The 21,454-nt window shown below is 42.0% G+C and overlaps 1 protein-coding gene across 1 annotated transcript in view; it reads right to left on the bottom strand.

Annotated features, from left to right (window-relative positions):
* Window positions 1–21,454, bottom strand: part of sgcd (sarcoglycan, delta (dystrophin-associated glycoprotein)) — a 107,842-nt gene that overhangs the window by 9,534 nt on the left and 76,854 nt on the right. The window contains exon 6 of the mRNA XM_076102427.1: window positions 8,691–8,763. Coding sequence (XP_075958542.1) covers window positions 8,691–8,763 — 73 coding nt within the window. The remainder of the gene's footprint in view (window positions 1–8,690; window positions 8,764–21,454) is intronic.

Raw genomic sequence — 21,454 nt, 5'->3', positions numbered from 1 at the left:
CCGATGCCACCGGAGGGCGAATAAAAACAAATTAGAGCCAGCGCAATTTAAACCCGTTGCGTCTGGACATTAAGTGAACATGGTTGAGACTTTAATCCTACGCTTTTGCAAGACAACAGAGCAAAAATTTGTCCCACGGAGGTCGCGGCGAGAATGATAAAAGGTTTCAGAAAAGCTCAGGGATGTAGAGCTCTGGGGTTCTGGCTTCGAGTGGAAAAATGGAGTTTGGTGGTGGGCGTCTTCAAACATCCGACAAGCCGTTTTTAGGACACTGCCTTTACCCCCTGTACATCCTCATCAAGCTTGGTGGCAGTCTGAGGCCATGAAAGCCTCACAGGTCATTTTTGGATATACTTGAGAAGGAGTTATCCATAATATAAAAAACTTCTGTGGCTCTAGGTTGAGGTACCTGGATCTTCACCCCTACAAAGAAATACTGTAAGTTTCTACCAAATTGAAAAGAGGTATTCAGTGTTTGTGGATGTGAAGGCCTCCCTCCTCTCTCATCCTCCCTCTTTCTCCCAGGTTGCTCTGCGGGGGTTCAGGCCACGGAATATGTCTGTCCCACGGTTATATGACTTTTCATTTCCTCTACACAGTCCCCGTGAATAATTTCACCATTTCCTTCACTTTTTTTCTGTCTCGTTTTAATATAAACAGTTTTTCATATTTCATAATAAAAATCTAGATTTAACTATGAAAACTGGAAGCTATATGCGTACAAACCAACTTCAAGAATGCCATGCATTATTAACAAGCCGATGTCAAGATATTTGCTCTTTTCCAGTTTCTGTCTCCTGCTTATTGTGCTGCTTACATTTGTCTATGTTTTCTGGTTTTTAATCTTATGTCACATTTTACTTTTATGGATGACACAAACTAATTTCCCCACAGCGATCGATAAAGCTCCACCTTGTTCTCCCTCTTGTTTTCTGTTTCACTTTTGTACATCCTCCTCTTACCCTTTCGCTGTATTTTCCTGGCAGCATTTCATATCTGCAACTGGGATCAAAGGTTAATATCATATCGACCGCCTTCATATAACAACAGAACTTATTGGAGGCTTTTGACGAACAGAAAATATAAACTTGCACAGTCTGAAACCTGCGGGCAGCTTTCGCACTCTCCGTCTCCTCTACACGTAACTTCTTTGTCCTTGGCACCGACATCTTCTCCAAAATTTCCGTAACTGTTTCTTGTGCGGTGTGAGCACAGCGGTCAGAACGGTTTGGCGTTATAAATATATAAGCAACGGTGAGCTGAAATCGGCTGCCGTCGTGCCACGCAGCAAATCATAGGTTAAATGGCAATCTCGGGCCGATGCGAGTGCAGCTGATTGCTTCGCCAACAGCCGGACACTCTGCTGGGGAACACACCATCCGCTGAATTACTGAGATCAGTGCAAGCTGAAGGTGTGGAGGATGACGATGGGAGAGGGGAGGGAAAAAGAAAGGTGCGACTGTGACATTAGTCAGGACAGAAAGGGAAGGAGAAAATAGGGAGAGGAAGAGAAGTGTCATGGATATGGGACCTTAGTTTACTACCTATTCTAATGCTAATGTGCTAAGGTGATAATGGTGAAAGCTAGCAGCAGACGTGCTCTCTTTTGCAGTAATGTAATATGCTGCCCATTATTTCTAATGGGAATATGTGTTTTTTGGCCCCAATTCCTACTCTTTGGTGTCGCAGTATTCCTTTTTTGGTTAACTGCTTATAACGGCGCTGTGCAGTTTAATGCTATGATAAATCAAACAACAAGGTCAAACAGAGAGACTATGAGAGAAGTTTAGGATCAGAGATTAATATGGGAGAAGCAAAGTGAGCACAATAAAACAAAAAAGGACGTGAGCACGTGAGGAGAATGAAAGAAGAATGAGAGAAGATGAAGGGCAGAGGGATGAGAGGAGAAGAAAGAGGAAAGACGGTGGATCAAGGTAATTGAGGCAAGAAGAAGAGGAGGGTGGAGGGTAAGTGAGGGCAGGGTGAGGATGAGGAGGGACCGCGAGATAGAGTAGGCATTTATATGGAGAGAGCAGGGGAGATTGGAGACGGCAAGAGTTGAAACAAGAGCTGAGATGGAGAGGCGAGGAAGACAAGGAGAGGAAGAGGAAAAGATACCGAGGAGAAAGAGCTTAAGGCAACGTTCACTGAGTCTCTGATCTCGACGCAGACCACTGGTTGGTTCGCAGGTGCGATGGCTTCCTCTCTCATGATTACACTGTCCTGTGCTGTTGGGGTGCTATAGAAACAGGTGTTGCTGCTAAGGACAGTAAACGTAGGAGACTGTTGTGAAATACAAAAAAAGAAGATTTGATTTTTTTTAAAGTTTTTTTTAAGGTCAAGCATGTTCCTTGATAGACTTGAGGTGGTATTAGGACAAGGTCAAGGCTGCAGTCGAATAGTCTTTTCTGCTTAGGAAGTCTCCTGACCCAGAAGCATCTTAAGTGGCAGCCATCATAAGTGGCAGCATAACTGGCAGCCATGATAAAAGCTGGATCGAAAGCCGCAATGAAGCCGGCGAGAGGTGTGAGCGCCAGAAAATGATGCAATCGCGTCTTGCAAATCGCGTGCGAAGGCTCCACAAGTGGTCGTGGCGCTTGGTTGTAGACCTCTGAATTTTTGTAACTTGCTGTGCCCTGCTGATGCGGTCACAGCTTTTCAGACGCGACTGTCAAATGTTCTTTATAATGGATTTAATACTTGAATTCTTACTTAGTCATATAGCTACAGTATAGCTGAACTGTCTATATTATGTTTGCTGCACTCTATAAACATGCTGTGATCATACCGTATGATATTGAATTCAGCCTCCTGCTGTGCGTTTCCATATGTCAGCTCAGTTTCAATCTCAGCACAATAATATTGCAGAGTGAAGATTGCAGGGCACTAAAAACTGCCCATACAGGAAGAGCCATGGGACAAACATCACCAGATTGACTTTAGATGAGTCGATCAAAGTTTTCATGATGTGAAAACTTTTAGTTTCTCAGCTTCCTGCTGGAAGTGAGCCACATCTCATTTCACCTGAAGAAACCCCCCCCCCCCCCCACAATTCTTCTCGCAGCTGTTTCCATCGCTTCCATTTCGTTCTCTCACAGTCCCACATTCACTGTCCTCCTTATTGCTTCATTTTTTTATTCTTTTTATCTGTGCTCGGAATTGGCCAGGACATAAATCAAGGTGAACTATCAAATTCCCCGATGTTGCCATTTCACTTTCACAAAGGTGTTTGTCAGACGCAAGGACACATCCTGTTGACAAGGCATTACCTCCCAGATGGATATGACGGTTACTGTCAATGTGTGTGTTTGTGAGTGTGTGTTGGGGGTTAACGCGATATCCCGAAATGGGGTTTGAATCCTCGATTACTACCTGCCAAAGGGTTGGGAGAGATTAGAGTAAGATTGGATTTTAGCCATGCACCGACGAGCTCGCTCCACTTTTCTGATATAATTGGATAGTTTGTGCCATATTTCATTCTCAATTGACTGCTTGTCACCAAAGATGCATAAACACTGGGGAGGAGGAAAAGGGGAAAAAAAAAAAACCCACATTGCCCGAGACTCTGACTGACAAATGATACGGACAATCACACGATGAGGGGCTTTGGAGCGGCGCTCAGAAATGATCTGCGGAACACTGCCGGGACTTTTTTCACTGTCTTATTATTCAAAATGATGATTTTGAAAGGAAAGCAGCAGTGATTGATGAATCACAGTTCATCTCGCCGCACACGCCACTGAAATACTGTTATTAGATATTTGTCATCAAAGTCCTTCTCTGTCCAAACCCTAATTCTCGTCACGCGCGTCTCTGCAGCATTTCTTCTCTGTCAAATAAAGCTCCATTTTTTTTCTTTGCATTATGCCTCCATTCCTCATCTTTCTTCTTTTTGTCCCGTACTCCTCATCTATCTAGGTCTGTATCTGACAAAAATGAGTCCTCTATTCTATTTTCGCTCTCTCCTGTTTTGCCCGTCTCCTATACTTTGTCCTTTCAAGCTCTTTCATTCTTGCTCACGTCCTTTTTATCCCCCCTCACTTCCTCTCATTCTTTAATCTTCACACTTTGTACTTTAGTCATCTCTTCTTTTCTCTCTTTCTAGAATTTCTTATTTTCACCTCACAGACACTTTCCATCTCCGCCTCTCTTTTACTTCAGATCAAAATAATGTTACAATTTTGCAAAGAAGAGTTAGGTCTGGTGTCTGCTTGAAATTTGAATGGAGTAGGTATTAGCAGGGTGTTGCTGGTTTTGAGGACGAAGCTCTATATGACTGCTGTAGTGCATCTGTTGGGGCACCAAATCAACATTATTTAGCTTTGTATATGAATATGCTTTGAGGGAAATATAATGCAAAGATTCCTTAAAAAAAAATCGGTGAATTAAGAAGAACATTATTGTTGAACGGAAGTGCAAAATGTTCATCGCAAATGTTTTTTGAGGATACATTCATAAAGGAAACCTATGGTGCGTGAAGACCAGGTCTTGGTCTGAGAACAACCTCTTCCTCACAACCTTTACTCCAGTGTAAGAACGACCGGCTACTTTAAGCGCTGCCACACACGCAGCTAAAACTCACTGGTTGAAAGAAGTCAAAATGTCATCAAGTCATCCAGTGAAAAACAAAAACATCCAGCTCCTGGATTAAGAGCTACATTGTCATGGACCAAAGTCTTGGTTAGACGTTGGACATTTGGCTCAGTGATGGCTGTGGGTCAAAGGTCAGGGCTTCACCTAAATAAACCAAATCTTTTAGGCACAAGAATGGCCAATAGGTGTTTTGGTCGTTGTCGTTGGTAGTAATGCGTTTAAAATAAATTGTACTTCAAAGAGTATTTGTTCAAATACATTTTTACTCTAACTTGAGTACATTTGTAATTCTACTGACTGAAACTACTAAACATTGAGCAATAGGCAATTTTGACACAGACACACATACTGAACCTCTCCTTGTGACACAAAGTTTTTTCCATGTTGTTTTGTTCAAAGAGATTAAACAGCGCTTAAACGCACATATTTTTTCAATTGTCTGGTTCTGGATATGGCACTGTGATGGCAACTTACATGCACTTCACTTTTGTTATCACCTGTTGATACCAACATTTGCAACAAAAAAAAAAGGCCAGGAATTGTTGCCAGCTGTGTTTTTTCAGGCATTTAATGGTGCTTCACAGGTGTTTCCTGTTATTCTGGTAAATTAAAGGTTGAAGGTGGTGTGCTGGGAATTACATGAGGTTACCAAACCCAAAAGGTGTGACAGGGGTGTGAGGGAGATTTCAATCAAGCACAGACTGTACACGCCCAATCAAACCTGAGAACATAAAGTATGTGAAAACACAAGTGTGCAAGGTAAATATGTATTTGAATCAATAAAAAGCCATAGGGGTTCAACATTTATATCATAATAAGTATTCTGACAAGTATGGGTTGCATTTTTCTGTTTCACAGTTGTCTTTTCTTAACCTTTTTTTCTTCTTCTTTCCTCTTTACTGTCACACAGCACTGTGGCTTTGTTCTTCTTCTTTCTCTCATTTTCTGTCCTGTTGTAAATCTCTCTCTCTCGCCACCGTCACAATGTCTCTCTCTCTCTCTCGCCACCGTCACAATCTCTCTCTCTCTCTCTCGCCACCGTCACAATGTCTCTCTCTCTCTCTTGCCACCGTCACAATCTCTCTCTCTCTCTCTCGCCACCATCACAATGTCTCTCTCTCTCTCTCGCCACCGTCACAATCTCTCTCTCTCTCTCTCGCCACCGTCACAATGTCTCTCTCTCTCTCTCGCCACCGTCACAATGTCTCTCTTTCTCTCTCTCTCTCTCTCGCCACCGTCACAATGTCTCTCTCTCTCTCTCTCTCTCGCCACCGTCACAATGTCTCTCTCTCTCTCGCCACCGTCACAATGTCTCTCTCTCTCTCTCTCTCTCGCCACCGTCACAATGTCTCTCTCTCTCTCGCCACCGTCACAATGTCTCTCTTTCTCTCTCTCTCGCCACCGTCACAATCTCTCTCTCTCTCTCTCGCCACCGTCACAATGTCTCTCTCTCTCTCTCGCCACCGTCACAATGTCTCTCTTTCTCTCTCTCTCTCTCGCCACCGTCACAATGTCTCTTTCTCTCTCTCTCTCTCGCCACCGTCACAATGTCTCTCTCTCTCTCTCTCTCTCGCCACCGTCACGATGTCTCTCTCTCTCTGCTCTGATTGACTGTCATCACATCTGACAGCACAGCCAGGAGAAAGACGATAAACAAGACGTTTACATCAAGGAGACATCCTTGGCTGTCCACACGGAACAACACACACACGGACAGGGTACTAACACGACGGAGGAGAGCGAGGGAGGATGCAGCCCACACACACACACACACACACACACACACACACACACACACACACACACACACACACACACACACACACACACACACACACACACACACACACACACACACACACACACACACACACACACACACACACACACACACACACTCTCTCTGTCAGAGTTAAATTTGACTGTTGGAGCAGAAAAGCTGTGACACCTGTCTGCCTTAAAGACAGGGTCCACCCAAACTCTCAGGCTTGAAAGGTGGCTGTAACTTGGTCCCTCATGACAAATCTGTGGTCAGGATGGCTTTTTTAGTCCACTTAAGGGCAGAAGTGGACAATTATGGGGCTCTTTTCCTATCTTTATTCAAGAGCGTGGTCTTTCAATTGTAGAGCATGACAGATGATGTCACGTTCAGATTTTGTAAAGCTTTCCCAGAAAACCCTGTCCTCGCACCGATATAAGACGATGTAAAGAATGGAATAGATCAGTGGCTCTCCGGAGAGTGAACTCGGGTTGAATTCTTTGCTTGAAGATTAAACTCTATTGCATTGATCTCTGTCATTGCATTGAAGTGCTTTCTTCAAACATCATCGGCTCATTTCCACTCATTCCCTGCCAGATTGTCAACGTTGGTTCATGCTTTTGTTTCCCTGCTCTTTGTGCTCTTAATCTGAGCCCTGCAACCTGTTTCCTGAAGCCTGTATCTGTACCTGCCTCTCTACACCTTTTTCCGGCCCCATTCTGGTTATTACCGGTGGATTCTCAATCACTTCTGTTTGGACTTTCAGTAAGCTTCGATATCTTCACCTGGTCAATTAATCATTGAACTGCATTTGATTCCTCCTCCCTCTGCTGCCTGAATATGTGAATCAGCAGTTTGTTTCAGCTCCTTTCTCTCTTAGAGTCTTTGGTTTTACTGTACTGCTCTCATTATTGTGATTTCCAGCCAAAGCAGTAATCCATTTCTAGTCCAAACAACTCAGATAAACCGACTGTCCACTACCTGCCCAGCTCCAAATGGCTCTGATGAATGTCAACTTTGCTTTGTTTTCACCATAAAAACTATAACTCCGCAACTTTAAAGGCTCTATATTCAGGATCGGGAACATTTCAATTGCCTCTAAACGGCTCTCAACATGTCGACGGCGAGCTGGCGGCCCATAGCTTACTGTGCAAACAACGGCAAACAAACAGTGTTGATCTGAGGGCCCACGGCTGCCGTAATCCCATTTCAAGATGGCCTCCAGTTCCTCTCAGCTTCTATTTACTCTTCTCTCTCACCTTAAACATATTTGGTCCATTTCCCTTTGATACAGGATATATTGCTCTGATTTTTGTTGATGTCAATGAACATTTGATGTTGATTTGGAAGTGAAGAGGGACTGATAAAAAAAATGGAAGGGACGGGGGGAGGGGTGATGCATCTGTTGCCAAAGATGGACCCATTGATCTAAAGATAGCTTGCATGTAAGACAGCAGTGATTCTGGCTCCTACAGACAGACATTAGCTAATTGCCCATGGAAAAGTGCTCTTTCCACCTCTTTATAGATTTCTACATGTAAATCCTGCCTCTTTACTGCGTGTCCCCCCCCCCAAGTCAATAGAAAGGTGGCAAGATTTTTATACACTTGAGTAAGTTGCGGAAGTATTGTGACCTCATAAAATGCATAAATGTCGAAATGAGCTCATAGATTCGAAATCCTTTAATGCTACATTTTTTGACACATTATAGACTTTTCTTGGGCAAAAATTGCTAATATACGCATTTGAAGAATCAAACTGGATCTTAAAGCCATTCGTAGAGCATTGATGATTCATCAAGTATCCATACATCATGAATTCAAATACAGAAAAATGTAAGTATTGCCTTTCTGTGATTAGTACTGGAATATTAGTCTGCACTGTTAATGAATACCGTTTGGTAAGTGTGTGTGAATACTTTTAATAGAGTATGGATGTAAACAGATTCAAAAATAGGCTTGTAGTCTTTTCATTGTTTGAACTATTACTGAGGACTAATCTAAATCAGCAGATTCCACACCTCTTTTTCACAGAAAATAGATTTTGCATTTAATTTCCTCTGCTGTAACGGTCAGTCAGCAATGGCAAATCAGATTGTAGGAAACAAAGTTTTGCTTCAGCGAGTGATTACCTTCTGTGGAGGTACGTTTGTGTTTTTGTGTGAATGCTGCAGTTTTTACGCAGTGTAGATGCAGGATAACGTTACTTGTTTATGAACTGTTTATACATTATTTGTACTCATGTCTGTTTCTCTGCCTCAGTTGACGTACAAGTTTGCCCATTATGTAATTAATTATTGCACATGCTGTGCGCTATGATAAAAAACAGACTGACTCACCTCAGCTCTTTGAACGGCTCGGCCCTGACGTGTGGCGTCTCCACTGACTTGCTGAACACGGCTCCTTCGGCCCCTGTAATCACAGAACACAACGTCAGACAGGAGGCCGCCGTCGATAGAAACCACAAACCCCTCCTGTCTGATCAATGGACATAATCTCTGAGACTCCGCCGATCCATACGGCTCTCCAGTCAGCGCGCACAGCGGCCCCCACCTCGCCTCGCCCCACTGATAACACTTTTTATGTACTTTTAAACTAAAAACCTTATTTCATCATGAGGGAAAAAGCAGTAATAGACTTAAAGCTGCTCAGAGCTTCACTAACCAGGGGCATGAATATATAGTGCAGGCAATGCGGCTGCACTAGGACCCTTAGGGTGGGGGGGGGGGGGGGGGGGGGCATAGAGAGCGGGTCCTCTAACAACATGTTGGGCAGTAATCGGACACTTGTAAGTACTTCTGTTTGCTTCCTCAGAAATATGGCCTGTGTTCACAGAATAACTCACAGAACTCGCTTTTGCCATTTGCTATATATTCCCTCGAAAAGGCAAACCCATCCACTTCATCATTTTCATTTTTTGGGGTAAAATAGTCAGTAGCAATCTTTAACAAAATCATATGCTGCTTATTCTACATAAACGATTAAAACTATGAATTGACTATAAAAAATGATTCAATTAAATGAGTAATTTCTTTTTTTCTTAGGTATTTTTGTCATGTACAGATATGCAATGATAATTGCTGGTTACATTTTATGTTAATGTTGTCAATTGTTAAGTTTCTAGGTGATCGTGTGACGGGACGATATGTGTGTGTGTGTGTGTGTGTATGTATGTGTGTGTGTGTGTGTGTGTGTGTGTATGCATCATATCTTAGTAACTAGCGTGCAGGGCCCGTCATAAAAGAGTGCACTGGGGCCTGCTGCCACTACTTTAGGCCACTGACACTGGCAGTTCAGAACAACATGATCTCAGAAATATGCTCCCTTGACAGGCCAGTCTTTCTGCTGTTCAGAAGACTGGATTTCAATCTCTTATTCATGACCTCCTGTGGGCAGTGAGGTGAATCTCGATAAGGGTTCACAATAAGCGGAAACAGGACAATGTTCTGTGATAGCACGCAGTATGTGTAGTTTAGAAAGTTTGATATTCCAGGTGTGTATTGAATAGTATTTCTGTTTATAATACGCTAAGACGCAGCAGTAGTAGAATTATAATATAGAAACAGAAACCAAGAACTACAAAGCAGCCATGAGATTACAGAACGGCAGCATGCAATAAAGAACTACAAAGCTATCAGCAGAACGACAATAGCACTGGCAGCATATCCATGCATATTGATGCAACGAGATATGCCAGTGTTCTGTCTGTGCTGTGCTGCCGAAAAGCAGCAGACTTTTTTTTTTCTTCTTTTTACCACAATTGCTTCTCTGATCTCTGCTTCTGTGCCCTGACTACTTTCTTCTGTCTGCACAGCTCGGTGAGTGACACGAGTCAAATGAAACGGCGCACTGTGACGTGCTGCGTCATTGCGCAGCTGATGCGTGCTGCACTTTGAAACGTAAACACATTTGCATTGAGTTTCAGCAAATTATAGAAGTGAAGACCAAAGATGTGAAGTATAAATACTGAAGGCCTCCAAATGACTTTATTTCATGCTGTGTAAAAAGCACCGCATCGTCATCAGTGTGACCACAGACATTTAGTCTTGTTAGAAATACATTAACTTCCAAACACAAGTTAGAATAAAAGTACAGAGAAATGTTCTGACTTACTTCACCTGAAGTACGGCTTACATTCCGTCGCTTGTTTGTGATGAAGTACAAGCTAACAGCATTAAAAAGGACAAATACTCGGCTGGCCCTCAGCCCGAGGCTCACGCCGTCTGTAGTGCAAATACCGCAGCTCGGCTTGAGTAACCTGGAGCAGTCAGGTACATCAAATCAACAAAGCATCATGTGCAGATCAATGGCCATGACTAAATGTGTTTGAAAACCGTTCGAGGCACTGCAGGGAAGCCGCACATTTCTCCCTCTGCGACACACATCGAAGATAAATGGAGGAGGAAAAGTTGCAATATTTGTTGATATATAGCCCCGATCCTGAGTGATAAAGTGTGTGTGTGTGTGTGTGTGTACAAGTGATGACCCACTGCCTCACTCAACACGACACACCTTTGACATCACGTAACCGTCAGACCACCCTGTGTTCAACAGGGGAACAAAATGATTTTCCAGTGACAGTGGAGTTTAATTGTTGAGCCTTCCATGTTGTCAAAGAACCAAAAAAATCCATATTTGATGATTGAATAGTACAGAACTAGAGAGTTTTATGGACAGTCAGCATTAATAGCTCTACATTTAACAGGCTCCAGCTTGTAAATGTGTCCATTGAGTTCAAATTGCCTGCCACCCTCAGAATAACATGCTGCTTTTTAGTTGGGACATGAGAATGGGTGTCAAAATTATTATAACTTTTTTTAAAACATTAGTTTAGACCCCCCTCCATTCCACACACACACACACACACACACACACACACACACACACACACACACACACACACACACACACACACACACACACACACACACACACACACACACACACACACACACACACACACGTCGCTGATGCGTGGATCAAAGCTTAGTCTATAAGAAAATATCTCAGGGTTCAGGCGGGCGGATCACAAAGCGACAAAGCAGCGCTCCAAGTAGGTTATCAATAACATTGCGTGCAATAGTCCACCCTCCACACCTTCTCTTCCCTCTCTTTTGCTTTCACACTTTTCAAACCTATGAATTCAAGACTATTGTTTTCTATGAAAGCTGTTGTACTGATGCCTTTTACAATAAATAATGAGTGGAGATGTATGAAATTAAATAAATATACACCCCACATTTTCCTCATAGTATTATAGTCAGATAAAGTAAGCACCAGTTAAAATGCACCAGAACATCTACTCTGTTTGCGATTTCCACTTGTTATATTGTCTTTCCAATTCCCATGTATGTGAGAGTAGAAACAACATGCTTTTCTCAGCTGGTTAAAATCTAAACTGAACACACTACAGTATTTGTCTTTTATTTTATTTTGAAAGCATTTCCGACACAATGGTAAAGTGAACAAGTGCTTTTAAAGATCCTTCATCAGGCCAAAACTATGATAAAAGGGAATCCTGGAGCTTATTCTGGGTACATCCCAAGTCTCTTAATTGTCATTTCCTCGATCCTCGCTTGAACCGGAAGTTGTTCTGCGCCGCCATATTGACGGCCGTCCCAAAGCTCTTATTTAGCTCGGTGGAGCGAGGAGAGAGGAGGGATCTCTGAGGAGCCATGAGCGAGGACCCACGAGAACAGCCTTCCAGGACATCTTTTAACGGTCGACACGCCCCCTCATTGTTCATCTGTTATGTGATTGGACGCTGCAGCTGATCGGACTGATATAGTTTTTTTCAACATGTAAACAGTGAAGACGGATCACAGATTGAACTCAAGCTTTATATTTGATTAGGTTTCTGATTCACAGTCTGGTTTAAATAAATGTTCATTGTAAACTGAACAACAAAAGGACCTCAAACAACTTTCTACATTTATTAGAAAGATTTGTGTTTTCATGATCTGACATTTCCCTCAATAACTTTTATTATGGAAACAATTAAAGTCAGAGAGAGCTGGAGAGACTAAACACTTTTTACATCATTTATCATCATTTCATTCAGTCACGTCTTTATTAGTTATTAGTATTATTAGTTACTATTATTAAGTACAGTGATCCTGTGAACAGACACAACATACATGCTATGGCGTTGAATATTTTGTATCCTATTTTTGCCGTTAGCAAATAAGTGCTGTACCGATTCATTTCTCTGTTTTCTTTTTTAGAAGCGAAACAAAACTGAGGGCTTACAAAATAAATAAATAAAAAAGCTTTATTCCTAGTAGCTTATGAAAGCTCTGGTGACATTTAAATACCTGTTCAGTCAGTTAGAGCCAGAGTACAAAGAGGAGGATGTAAAGTGAAGTGGAAGCCTCGGTGCGTGTCACTGCCTCTTTCCTGCAGTAAAGTGAGTGAAGATAAAACAGAAGCCTCACATTAGAAATCTCAGCTCTCGGTCGGAGTAAGAAGAACAAAAAGCTCTTTACTTTGCGTCTGGCTGTCACTCTGCCTTAAATCGCAAGTTTAAAAGATAAAACCAATGTCATTTTATTCATACCACCCTTTTTATCGCCCATATAGGAAGTTCTCACACAGCGATGTAGTCAGCAGACATTCTTTCAGTATTTTTTTTCATGATAGCTTTAATTTTCCTCTATGCAGAATCTCCAGGATCATTTGGAGTTATAAAGGGCTATTTTAGTTATTCAGTGACAAATGATTTTTTTCGAATCAGTTTTCATCTGTAGTTTGGTACGCAATAATAATACCCATGAAACTCAGCAACTATTTCTGTAGAGATTATACCACACAGAGCTGCACATTAAAAATGCTCTGTGATGCAATCAGAGAAAAAAAATAAAAATAACTAGCACCATGTTACTGAATTGACCTGAATTTTTTAAATTCTCAAAAAGCAAAATCAGTATTGGTCAGTTGTGTGATAAACATTAATGAAGAGTTTGAAGACAAGCCTTCACAGATTATTGATATTGTGGCACTGCTGCAGATGTTTATATTTTGCCCTGCTGTCTCTATTTGTTTTCAGCAGCGTCTGACGACTCCACCTCTGTGAATAAAACTTGATCTATCTGATTTTCTGATCACAGCCTCCACATGAATACTGAGCAGACAGCAGCAATACGTCACAGCGCTGACATGTTCATGGACCGGTGGGGGTTCGGGTGAGAAAATAAATGATGCCATAAAAGATGAATGTGTCTATGTGAGCAGCTGTGTGTCCATGTGCATCTGTGTGTATGTGAATGTATGTGTGTGTGTGTGTGTGTGTGTGTGCGTTTATGAGGCAGTAGTCAGACCAGGGGTGGATATCATCTGTTGTGGCCTGAAGTATCTCAGAGGTGATGAAATACTGAGATACACAAGGCACAGAGGAAACTTCCTCCAGGAATAATTTCAATGATTGGTGGTGGTGGTCCTGGACCATGTACGAGCAACAATAACCAAAAACCGAAATCCTGCATTTATCTCGATGCATTTCGGTGCGTGATGCTGCACTGCTTTGCTCACATCTTCTCTGCCTACAACAATAGTAGCATAGTTCAGGCAGAGCACTGACGTCACATTTGCATCTGCTGATAGCCATCAGCTGCTTCGTTCATGTTTAGTATCGCCTGCTCATTACTCAGCTGTTTTGCCTTTGTAAACTGTACCTGTCATTAGAACCCGACACGTCGCACTATTACAACCCTCTTCATGTGACCGAAGCATTTGTATTGTTGATTAGGATTTAGATCTTTTAAGCGCTCCCTCAAAAAGCAGAGCCTTTTCTGGTAAATCGAACTTTACGTCCTTTTGCTGTAAATGAGCTGTCGTTTCAAAGTTACACGCTATAATTGGAGCACAACGTTTTGTTTATCAGTGGAGTAGGCCTGCGTGGCCTGGTTTCTAGTTAGACTATTACATCAGCTTAAACACGGTAACCGTCAACTGAAAAGAAGCTCAAAGAAGTCTCTGCAAAGCCGTCCTAGATCCCTCTCAAATGACAGACATTAGATTCATCTCCTGCTGTAGTGAAAATATAAAAGCTGCTGATGATAAAATGAAATCTGTAAGCACAGTTTGGCTTAACATTATGGTATCAGCAGACAATGCCTACTGCATTTAATGCATGCCGCAGGCACACAGAAACAGACTTAGGTAGATCTTACATATCAAATATTGTCACATTAGTCCCTGACACACATGAGCTGGATTAGCATGCGCAGTCACACAGCTCTTCGTAAGGCACCTACTGTATATGTATATTTCATGAATGCACGGACACGTTAAAAAACAGGAAGCACTAATGGCAAAAAATCCTGCTTGATCATATTTAATTCACAGATGTAAATAATGACTGTTCGGCATGATCACAGTCACACGGGACCTGAAGCATTTTAGTCAAAGTCGACAGCTGGGTAGAAATTCCGCAGGCGGAAGCTCAATGACTCTGTGATGCTGATTGGTTGTCTTTCCTGGAAATTCTGGTCTGACTGGACGTCCGACAGCCTGGAAGGCGCTCTCATCCTGTCTGAGAAAATCCCTCAAGCTGTTGGATAAAGCCGATTTGTGATGTTCTGTAGTGATTTTGTGATACGTGTTGTAATGTACTATCATGGTGTACCCACTGTCCCCTCTGCCACACCCACCTCTACTGTAACTGATAATTGCCTACATTTCCAAGATTGACTTAGAAATCTGAGAGAACAAGGTGGTCGTCTGTAATCGTGGACACAAAAATAGGGTCGTCAGCGATTCTTCTGTACAAGTTTTAACCTGTTGGCTGCAATAGAGAAAATATCAGGGGAGTATAAAAGTCATTAGAATTCATCCTCTGGGGACCGTGAATGGTAATCTATCTAATAGTTATCCAGATATTTCAGTCTAGACAGAAGTGTTGGATAGACTGATGGACCAGAAAACTGACATCACTATCCCACACTAGCGCGCCTATGGAACTACGTTTTGGTTTGAAAACTGGTGCTCTTGGTGTAACAGTCATCAGAACAAACTCCTGGACGTGAATCATCCTGAAGACCTACCGTTTAATATTTATCCATTTAATATTTCCCTCTCTTTGCCCCATATTATCTCTCTTTCTCATTCCATCATTTGCCTGCTCTCATTTTCTCTGCTGCAGAGTATATAATAATCTTCCCTTTTGGAGTTGCAGTCAGACTGGAGGTGTAGCCAGCAGCTCTTTCTAATAAATAGCCAGCAACCCCTGCTGCGATGCTTTGCCCTTTCGCCTTTGAATTGTAGAAGCAAATCAGCCGCTTTCATTAAGGGGGGCAATTCTCACCTCAACAGTAAGTTTAGGCTGTCAAATAGAATATACAGCCGGCGGATTAGAGAAAGTAAAGAGAGCGAAGTAAGAGAGATCAAAGTCAGTACTGAATTTAGAAGGAAAGGGGAGCAAAACCGAGAAAGGGGAGATGGAGAAACTGAGGGAAAATAGCAGAAAGAACATATGAGAGAGCAGGCCAGAAAAAAAGGAGGAGAGAGAGAAGCCAACTATGGCATGAGCCATGGTGACTAATGGATCTCTCTTTCTCAACTCGAGTACGACTCGTCACATACAGTATGCAGCAGGCCGAGTACAGCCCGCTAAAGGAAAGACGTGACAAGCCACCGACAAGTTCCCCCACACTTTAGGTGAATATCAATCATTTACCCTGGGTCACATCACTCCCCAACTTCTGCCTTTTCTCTTTTTTCTCATGCCTAAATATGCTGACAGAGCGCGGAGTGAGAGGCGAGCCCGACAGTGATCGGTGATACAGTGAGAGACACTAACAATGCCGGTGTGGCATCGGCGATGGAGGATACATAGCAGCCGTCCACAGTGTCAGCTGCAACATCCATCCCAGCCTGCACCGAGTGACGAGCTGTCATCCAATACAACAATACAACAGTGTGCCAGTGGGTTTGGATCACAGAGCAGTTCTCGATTCGGATTAACAGTTCAAATCACAGACTTGTTGGAGATGAGAGGTTGAAATACGAGCATAAATGTAAGAGAGTTTTTTTTTTTTTTTGATAGCACGCAGCGTGCAGTGGGGTGCGGGTCTCGTCTGGTCATCATTAGCCGGGGACGCTGTGCTAAAAAGGCCAAATTACTCGACTCCGGGTCATAAGCCTGACCCCAGATCTGTGCAGGATTCTCCTCACCTAGTGCTCAGTCTGCCACTTAATATTTATTCCGTCTTGCGAACAGCAAATTGGCTCAACGGTTTTTAATCTCGCTCACTGACAAGTGTCTGCAAAACAATAAGTGACAACACACAAATAAGTCTTGCTCCAGAGTTATTTTGTTGGTTTTACAGCCATAGTTTATAGCTCAGTTTGATTTTGTAATTTTTACTTTTTAAATAAATTTCTGATCAAGCATGCTTGCCTCTATTGAATGTTTCCCATAGAATTGATTCTTGACACAAAGTAACACTGACAATGAATATGGTAATGTCTAATGTATGAAATCAATACGGATGTTAATGATTTCTCTTTACTGCTAAAATGTGTTCTTAGGAGGTAGAACTATGACAAAAGTTTTCATTATTTCTATTCTGCATCTCTCTCTCTCTCTCTACGCACACACACATACGCACGCACGTCACGCCGGGGCAGTGGTAATCATTCAGGGACAAAGGTGATTCAATTGACTGCCACCTCCAAACCTCCACTCGGTCACCCCCCCATCGTCATGAACACAAGAAAGAGAAAAGGTGTACAAGCTCAATCAAACAATGTTCTTTTACTCAGCAGAGAAATGTGTCCAGATTTAGATTTTTCGCCCACACGTGTCACAGAGCCAACACTTCAAATCAGCTTCAAATCAAAAAGTTCCCTGAGGTTGCTTTTTTTCTTTTTTCCCATGCTAAGAATGTCAGATACTGAGAAAAACACGCAGCCAATTTGCATTGTACACCCCAGTACAAATCCATGATAGGTCAATGCCATTTATATGAATGCACTAGTGATTCCTGAAATGGCAATGTCAGTCGGTTCACCACTTTGGTCCATACTGAAAAATCTAATTACCTGGTGGATGGATTCTAATTTAATTTTGTACGGACATTCATGGTGCCCACAGGGGACATTGAGGTAACTTTGGTAATCCTGACTTGTGATTTAGAAGCATCATAGGAAATAGAAATTTCAATTTGTCCGATACCTGGAAAAACGAATGACCTTCTCATTGTCCTCAGCTGTAATTTGTATTTAGTACTATTTGATGTCAGCATGCTAACGCGCTAAACGAAGACGGCGGACATAATAAACGTTATACCTGTGAATGATCAGGGCTTTAACATTGCTCCTGTAAGCAAGTTAGCCTGCTGATTTTAGCATTTAGCTTGTTTCCTTCAAATAATATAGTTATGTTTGACTTACTATGACAAACTGTGGTGCAATATAAGCAGCTCATTTGTGTTTACTCAGCATTTTCTCTTCACTTTCTATCACAAGAAAAAGTCTCCTGAGCTACAAAAGGACATCGTTGTCTTCTTGGAGCACCAAAGAACACTTTTGGATGCAGGATTTTGATGAAAAAAAAAAAACTCTGTATAACTGCTTTGCGCATCTTGAAAATTCCACATTTAATTTAAGTTTTATTTTTACAAAAATCGGAAAAAATTAAAATAACAAACCTCACAATATAATCCTACTAAAGTCACATGACATCACACTGCAGTGTAAAAACAGAAGTGAGGTCATGTGTCACATTACTCTCAGGTGTAAGTGGCAGCAAAGTCAATTCTATTGCACAAAGGGGCATCATCTCATCCCCTCACAGGACAAACAAACATAAAGACAAACCGATGTGCAGCCATCTAGAAAGTGGCATGACGGCATGCGTGATAGTGGCATGACGGCATGCGGATGCAGTCACAGCAGTGCTGACAGACAAAGCTAAAGTGAGACAGGCAGAGACGCAGATGGACGTTACTGAGCACACGGTGGGTAACGCGCTTCAATTTTCAACAAAGATTGTAAAAGATAAGTTAAGAGCCTGAACCTTGATGTCCGCCTGCCTGTCTGTCTCTGTGTGTTTGAAGCCTGCAGCCGGCGGGGCAGCAGTAATGAAGTCCTGAGCCTCTAATGGGGAAAGAATGATGGTGAGCAGGACGCTTGATATTCCTCTGCAAATAGGCCTGCCGGGGACGTCGACTTTAAGAGTGTCGGGCCAAGCTGATTAGCGAGGCAACGGGTTTGTGTGTGTGTGTGTGTGTGTGTGTGTGTGTGTGTGTGTGTGTGTATTTTAAGCTCATTTCAGGTCATTTCTTTGCACATTGTGCATCTTGAAAATAACATATGCATGAAGTAGTTTCTGAACGCTCGCAGCAAACAAATTTGATAAGTCTGATGAGTCTGTTTCAACGCGGCTGTAGCCGATATAAATGTCCATTTTCATCCGTCTTGCTTGACTACAAAAGACACTTTACAGGAGTAGAATGAAGATGTGTTGTAACATATTAAATGAAAAGAATAAAAAGTAGACTCTCCACAAGCTTTTTTTAAACAGCGCACACAATATGGCCAAACGTATGTGGGTGTCACTGTCATTGTATTTCTGAAGCTGCCTCTCGTGGTTTACAGGGCTGTGTATTAGCAATGACGGATATACGATACGTATCATGATACAGGGGTTACAATTCAATATATTACGATGTATTGTGATACTGTAAGCAAGCCGATTTATTTAGAGCTTTCAGATCTAATTTAGGAAAACTGTCAATAGTATATAAAAAACATACCACCCTATGCATACAATCTAAATAATGCTTTTTTCAGATCAGAACAGAGTGATCTGCATTGGCACTGATCACAGTCCCTGTAACATCCAACGTCAACGCTGAGAAGGTGCATATCTTAGTTAATCCTTCCACCTAAACTATTAATAAAATCCATACAGTGTTTTTGAGAATCGATACAGTATCACAAAACATAATACTGCGATACTAATATTTTCTCACACCCCTAATGGTCAGGGCCCCCTTAAGAAGGAGAATCTTAATGCAGCAGCGTACAAGGATAGTTTAGACAAAAGACAAGAGAATGTTGTGTGCACAAAGCCAGAACTTGACTAGCCTGAAAAGAACACTGACCTCAACACCATCCAACACCTTTGGGATCAGTGTTGGACCTCACTCATGCTCTTTTGGCTGTATGGGAGCAACTCCCTGCAGCCAGGTTCAAAATGTGGCAGAACAACTGTAACCAGAAAAAGTGGCGGCTGTTATAGCTACAGATCAATGTCCTTGGTTTTGGAATTACATGTTCAACTATCACATATTGTTGTCATGTTTGGGTTTCAACAGGCTTTGTCCATTATACTTTGGACCATATGGTGTAATGAGCAAAAAAGTTGGAATATGTCTGTTTGTTATTATTGGAATAAATATCTGATATTCACTCATCTATAACGTGTTTTTTTCATTCTCGAGGGGCTAAATAGGTTGACAAGCAGTCAATCAGTCATATCACACGTCATACAGTAATGTGGGAATAGTATCTTATTTGTTTCTGTTAAATATTCTGGCAGTGATGTCTAAACCAAGTTTAGCAGCAGCATGCGTCGACATCTATTGAAGGCTGCATGTGGAAGCCAGGCTCGTGCCTGAGTAAACAATTTCATAATTACTTAGACTTCAAAAATAAACCCAAGCAGGAACACCATGTAATCAGGGACTGATAAATGAAAAAAATTATTTAGAATCTATGTTTATTCACCAAAGATTTCATCAAACTGCATAAAACTATTGTAGCGAACCTGTGCTCCATGCACACAAGAGGAAGAGAGGCAGTAGTTTGACATTGAAATAGTGCGATGAAAGGTGTTTGCAGGTCTTAGGGGTGTCATTTTTCACCTCATATTTTAATTTAAGTATTACAGTTTAATGTTATGGCTCATTAACTATGACTGGTATATACTTCACATCACTGCTAAGCATTTTCCAAAGCAAACTAAGTTTATGATTGATATCCTATACCTTCCATTCATTTAGCTACAGTATTAAAATCAACTCACAGAGATTTTAATACTTAATCCATCCAAAGTGACACCTCAGACACCATTATTTTTCAAATCCTGCCTACATTCACATCTCGCAGCGTTTTTCACTCGTTACATGCATACAGCGCCTTCCTAAAATAAACTTTCAACGTAGGTTTACTCATTTTAGGTTTACTTGGTTAGGTTTAGGCAACGGAAAAGATCGTTAAACTAAGTTTCCTGGGTGAACGTCTGGGTTTAACCCAACATCCACGTACACCTCCTACACTGACTTTTTTCGCTCTTTATACTATGACAGTTGCTTTGACTGTCCAACACTAATGTGGATGGGTTTACATTGGACTCAGTTGGAAGCCTGCTGCGTCTCATACAGTTGCTAAAGGGTGCGTCGGAGCACAAACAGAGAGACCCAGTCTCTCAACAACGGGTGCCCCAGTTCGAGCAACTGAAAGGGGGTTTAAGACGCTGTTAGAGCCAACAAGACCTTCATATACTAAGGCCCATAGGGTTCTTCACAGGGGAAAAAAATCCCAGATGGATTTCTTATCTGGCACAATGAAGATATGTGGTTAAATGTAAATGTTAGTGTATCAAATTGATTCTGGTTTTCATCAAGACATAAGAAACATAAAACTATGACTGACATTATGATCTTTTTTTATGTGCGACTTTCCACCCCTCGCAGGTCATGCATGGTACAGACTACTTTATTCGTGTCAATATTCTCAAAGCCGTTAATGGTTACAGAGGGGGTGGGGGGAACCTGTCGGACCATTACTAGCATTTCCTTTCATTTGCCTCTTAACTGCGGTGTAATCGGTCCTCATCTGCTGCTCAGGCGATGAGGAGCCGGCAGACTCGGATCGATACGGCCCACCTGCATTCACACGCTGGCTCTTCACCACTCTGTTCCTCCATCCTTCCTCGCTCTCTATTTGCCTCGTAAACATGCACAAACAGACTGCTTGAGGGATCGATAAAACCCATCCTGGAGGTTTTTATTTCGACCTCCTCCAAAATAGTACGCCTCCTCCTTTCAAATGATTTCATCAGTACGTTTCAAAAATTTGACCTCGGTGGTAATCTTAC

The sequence above is a fragment of the Anarhichas minor genome, unplaced genomic scaffold (assembly GCF_050575085.1).
Source record: "Anarhichas minor isolate MPS153535 unplaced genomic scaffold, ASM5057508v1 ptg000027l, whole genome shotgun sequence".
Taxonomy (NCBI): Eukaryota; Metazoa; Chordata; class Actinopteri; order Perciformes; family Anarhichadidae; genus Anarhichas; species Anarhichas minor.
This window is presented reverse-complemented; position numbering and strand designations above follow the sequence as displayed.